The sequence below is a fragment of the Ruditapes philippinarum genome, unplaced genomic scaffold, assembly GCF_026571515.1.
Source record: "Ruditapes philippinarum isolate M1 unplaced genomic scaffold, ASM2657151v2 ctg5655_1_1_1_1, whole genome shotgun sequence".
In the NCBI taxonomy this organism is placed as follows: domain Eukaryota; kingdom Metazoa; phylum Mollusca; class Bivalvia; order Venerida; family Veneridae; genus Ruditapes; species Ruditapes philippinarum.
Genome location: NW_026853154.1, coordinates 31,242 through 35,885, shown reverse-complemented (window position 1 = coordinate 35,885; position 4,644 = coordinate 31,242). Strand labels below are relative to the sequence as shown.

Genomic DNA, 4,644 nt, shown 5'->3' with positions numbered 1-4,644 from the left:
ATTCAAGACATCTTTCAATACGGTTTATATTCTCTTGAATTGAAATATTAGTCACTGGTTGGAAGGATAGATAGAGTTGTGAGTCATCTGCGAAGAAATGGTTGTTTAGATCATGTTAAGGGCAGATTTCTCCGACAGGTTTCGTATACATCACATAGCTCTTGGGTCCCAGGACAGACCCTTGAGGAACACTGTACTCCATGTGGACTGGCTGTGATAGTTTGTTGTTTATGCATACAGTCTGGTATCGGTCGGTCAGGTATGACGTCATCCATGCGAGTAGTTTCACGCCATTTCCGTTCCAGTTTACGTTTTTCATGTTTGGCTTCGTGGAGTTGCTCTGTATACCACGGACAAGCAGGTCTCAATGTAATAGTCTTGTTAATTATCGGAGCATGTTTATCCAAAATAGAGGTTAGACTGTCTGAATACTCCATCATAAAACCATCAGAAGGGGTACACTCTTTGTTGAAGAATTCCGTTTTTCCGTATGTCATCTCGAAAAGAATCAATGTCAATTGCGCGAAGTTTTCTGTAAGAAACCAATTTCCGTACCGGTGCAGGTTTTGAGGCTTTGACATCAAATGTAACAGCAAAATGGCCACGTAAGATATTTTCACTAGAATCAGAGAGTCCAGGATCTACGACCCCTATGTTTGATACAATGTTGTCTGTTTCCCTTGATATCACTACGTCCAATGTATGACCTGCAACATGGGTTGGTTCTTGTACATGCTGATGCATACCACATGCATCAAGGTTACTTGTAAATTTTCTCGTATCGTTGTTGTCTGGTATATCTAGATGAAGGTTCAGATCGCCTACTATGATTGCAGAATTGTCAACTGTAGCGTACTTAGTTAAAAAAGGGGCCACTCATGATCGTATTCAATCCGTTCTGTTTAGAAGGAGGTGGTCTGTATATTACCGCTAGCCTCATAGAGTACCGCTCAATAACTACATTACAGTCCATGAACTCAAATTGTGAGAATTCCTTGCTTGACTTGACGACTCAGTGGTGACTTGTATAGAAGCTTTATGGATGATAGCTACACCACCACCTCGCCTACCAACACGCGGGACAACAATGCACGATTGTAAGACATTATATTGAAAGCAAAAATTATAGGAATTATGTCCCTTTGTTATTGATAAGACAAGCGTTAAAAATGCTTTAGGTGCTCTTGTTATTCCATGTATTCCCAGCATGACTGGTAGTAATTATTTTGTTTCTTGTCAAACCTTTATAAGAACACAGCAAAAGGAGTGCTTAAATCATTCATCCCGCATAACATGAGATTTTAACATTTAAAACAATAAAATCTGACAAAACTTTAAACATGTGTTTTGCTAATTTTTCAGAAGAATGGATGATGGAAGTTTTTTTACTATTGAAGAACTGCTGACATTGTTTGATTTAAGTCAACTAAGTCTCTGTTTAAGTGTATGACAGGTTATGGATGTGAAGGAAGTTGTCATATTTTTCATCCCAAGCATTACAGCTATAATACAGCTTCTTTGTTTCTCCACACAAACATACAGCCCTTGGTGTCTTCAGATCCTGGAGCACCAACTCCCCTGTAGAACAGTCTCCTGATATTTCTTCTATAACATGTCTCTCCCAGTCACACACAAAGACAGTACCATCATCTGACAGTGACATTCCCGTAGGCTGGCTCATACCACAATAACTACCAATCACATCACCTTGCCAGTTTAATCTTGTCACTGTCTTCATGTCACAGTCAGATATGTAGATTGAACTACTGTTACATGTGATATACCATGGACCTTTGAATTTTGTTGTCCCATCAATTGTTGTCAGTATAGTGCCATTCATATCAAAGGTCTGAAGTTTTGTAGGATGATAGAATGACACAACAAATTTACCTTGGTAACAGCTTATACCATGACATTTCCCATCAACCTTCATAGTGTGCTTTTTTTTGAGTTTGTTTGATGAGATTGATATAAACTGGATTGTATGTATGTCAGGAAGTGTGACAGCAAATTTAGTACTGGTAACTGTGGTGATATCGAATGGTTGATCATCTAATTGTAGTTGATCGGACACAGATTGACTGCTGGTATCCACCATCTTTACAGCTTTGTTCTTGTAGTCATTGATGATTAGAAGATCAGGAGTCAGCAGAGTAATCCCTGTTATATAGCACATGTATTTATCTTTTGGTGTCTTCACACATATTTCTCCCTCATGTGAAGATCGTCTAGACTGTATTTGTACAGATTGACACTCTGTTTTTAAAGTTTTCTGTGTCAATGTACCCAGTGACTTCTCTGTTTTGAACAAATTTGTTATTACATCATTTGATTGAAAGTTGTGCTCTTTGATATCATTTGATGAGAGTTTTAGAAGTTTTCCCTCCATATCTTTGATTGTTTTCTCTGCAAGTTTCAAATCAATGAAGAGTTTGTCAGCTTGTTTTGTTGTGTTGAGTTGCTTGATTTTGTCTGATGATATTTTCAGAGATTTGGTAACTTCTTCACATGTTGTTTCTACAGCTTTCATATGTTTGTTGTTTTTTTGTTCTATGACTTTAACTGTATCTACGGCCTGTCTCTCAAGTTCATCTAGTCTTTGGTTGATTTCTTGCCGAAACGTTTTTATGACAACTAATGTATCTCTCAGAGAGTTGTTTGATTTGTGTGTCATGTTCTTGACATCTTTTAATATCTGTCGAAATTGGTCAGAAGTGGTATTTTCTGCATTCAAGAAAACTTGATATTCTTTGCTATCTATTATATCACCAGAAATGTCTGGTATATAGTTGACTTTGCAGGAAGTAGCTTGATGTTCAAGAGTAACACAAACACTGCAGAGAAGTTCTGTATGATCATTGCAGTAGAACTTGATCATTTCTTTTGGATGTTTACCACATGGCAAGGTCAAGTCATCCAACAGGCCTGTGTGAAGGGATGTTGAGGGTTGCTGCAAAACTTTCGGCATATTTGCTGCATCCAAAAGTGTATGCTTTTTGGTAAACTTGTTTATCCTATGGGCTTTAAAACATGTCTTGCAAAGGTGCTCCTTGCAGTCAGTGCAGTAACCATGGGCAGGGCATCTAGTTCCTTCCTCATCACAAGGCTGGCAGTAAATTTGAAGATATTCATCCGATGCCATGGATGTTGTTGATGACGAAAATTGTTTTGATGCTTTCTTTCCTGAGACTGCCATGTTTTACCTAAAATGTATTATAAAACATTACTATGTATTGCATGTTTTTCAAATGTCCTTCAGTATAAAAACTTGAGATTCATAGATGATTTGAAACAATCACAAAGTCTAATTGATTTCTAATTTGACCGCTTTTGATTTTCGAGTCGGAGGGCCAATCGACTTATATAAAAACAGTTTTATCTAATAACTCGACAATAAAGGGGCTCTTGGTTTCTGATTGATAACTTCACAACCCTTATGCTCTTGGCCCTCAAATTTCACATGTGCATCAGTCTTGACTCTTAATGATTTTCAGGGTGAGGGGGTCAAAGGTTAACTGTGACCTTGTTTTTTAAAACATTGTCCATGTTGATAGTTCTGTTTATATTTCTTTGTTCAATGCATACTTACTAACCACCACTGTTAAGGTGTTTCTTCACCATACCATTAAATAATCAGTTTTTTAACGTTTCATATTGGTGAAAAGGACACAATTAAAACGAAAATTACTTTTTATCCTGAATCAATTTAGACTTCTTGTCAAAATGGTTTTATACCAATAACTTGACAGCCAATTGGCTCTTGGCACTCAAACTTCATAGAAGCATTGTTCTTGGTCACTTCATGACCTCATAACCATTGCTTTCAAAATAATGAAAGCTCACCAATGATTGGTTGTTTTAAAGACTATGAGAAGCTGACTATCTATTGGTGAATGTTTTATCCTAATGCGTAGCGTAATTTTGGAGGTGATTTTATTTTGATTGCCCGAAACTGCAGAAGATATCAACAAAAAACTACTTCTCTGTGACCAAAACCAATTTGGGAGAGCATTGCTCGGTTCGACTGGCTCTTGTTAACTTAAAACTGTACATCTGATGCTTAAAAGTGTATTTCAAACATAATTTTAATATTTACATATGAAGAATGAATATACTTTATTTCATTTAAAAGTATCCTCCCATGTAAAACAGAATTACAAATTATACAATGTTATAACATGCACAATTTTAAGTTCATCTATTCAAAGAAAAAAGTGGAGTTATAGTCATGACCCTCTCGCATCAACATTGATGTGGAAATTGGTTATTTTTTTTGTCAAAAAATATAATAGCTTATTATTCACTTCAAACATAACTTGATGTACTTGTTTATTGTCATGAAAAGACAAAATTGATTTTCAAAAGGGCAGAATATCCTAAAATTATTTTATAACCAAAAAAATGTATTTACTTCAATCTTGAAATTCTTGTAGACTATCAAGGGCAGGTAAGTCTGTTAATCACATTTGCAGAATTATACCACTTTCCTGTGTTGATTTTATTGAATTATATAACACTGAGTAAAGTAGATCGCTTTTTCAGTCCATAGACATTGAGTCGTGTTACAAATATTATAAGAATAATTGAAAGGCTTGAAAAAAAATGTCCAGAAGTTTTATTAAACTTTTGTGTATCAAGATATAT

The 4,644-nt window shown here is 35.9% G+C and overlaps 1 protein-coding gene across 1 annotated transcript; it reads right to left on the bottom strand.

Annotated features, from left to right (window-relative positions):
- Window positions 1–1,438: 1,438 nt before the first annotated feature.
- Window positions 1,439–3,196, bottom strand: LOC132735126 (uncharacterized). Its single transcript, XM_060722031.1, has one exon. It carries the CDS (start codon window positions 3,194–3,196, stop codon window positions 1,439–1,441), a length of 1,758 nt encoding a protein of 585 aa, XP_060578014.1.
- Window positions 3,197–4,644: the final 1,448 nt, after the last annotated feature.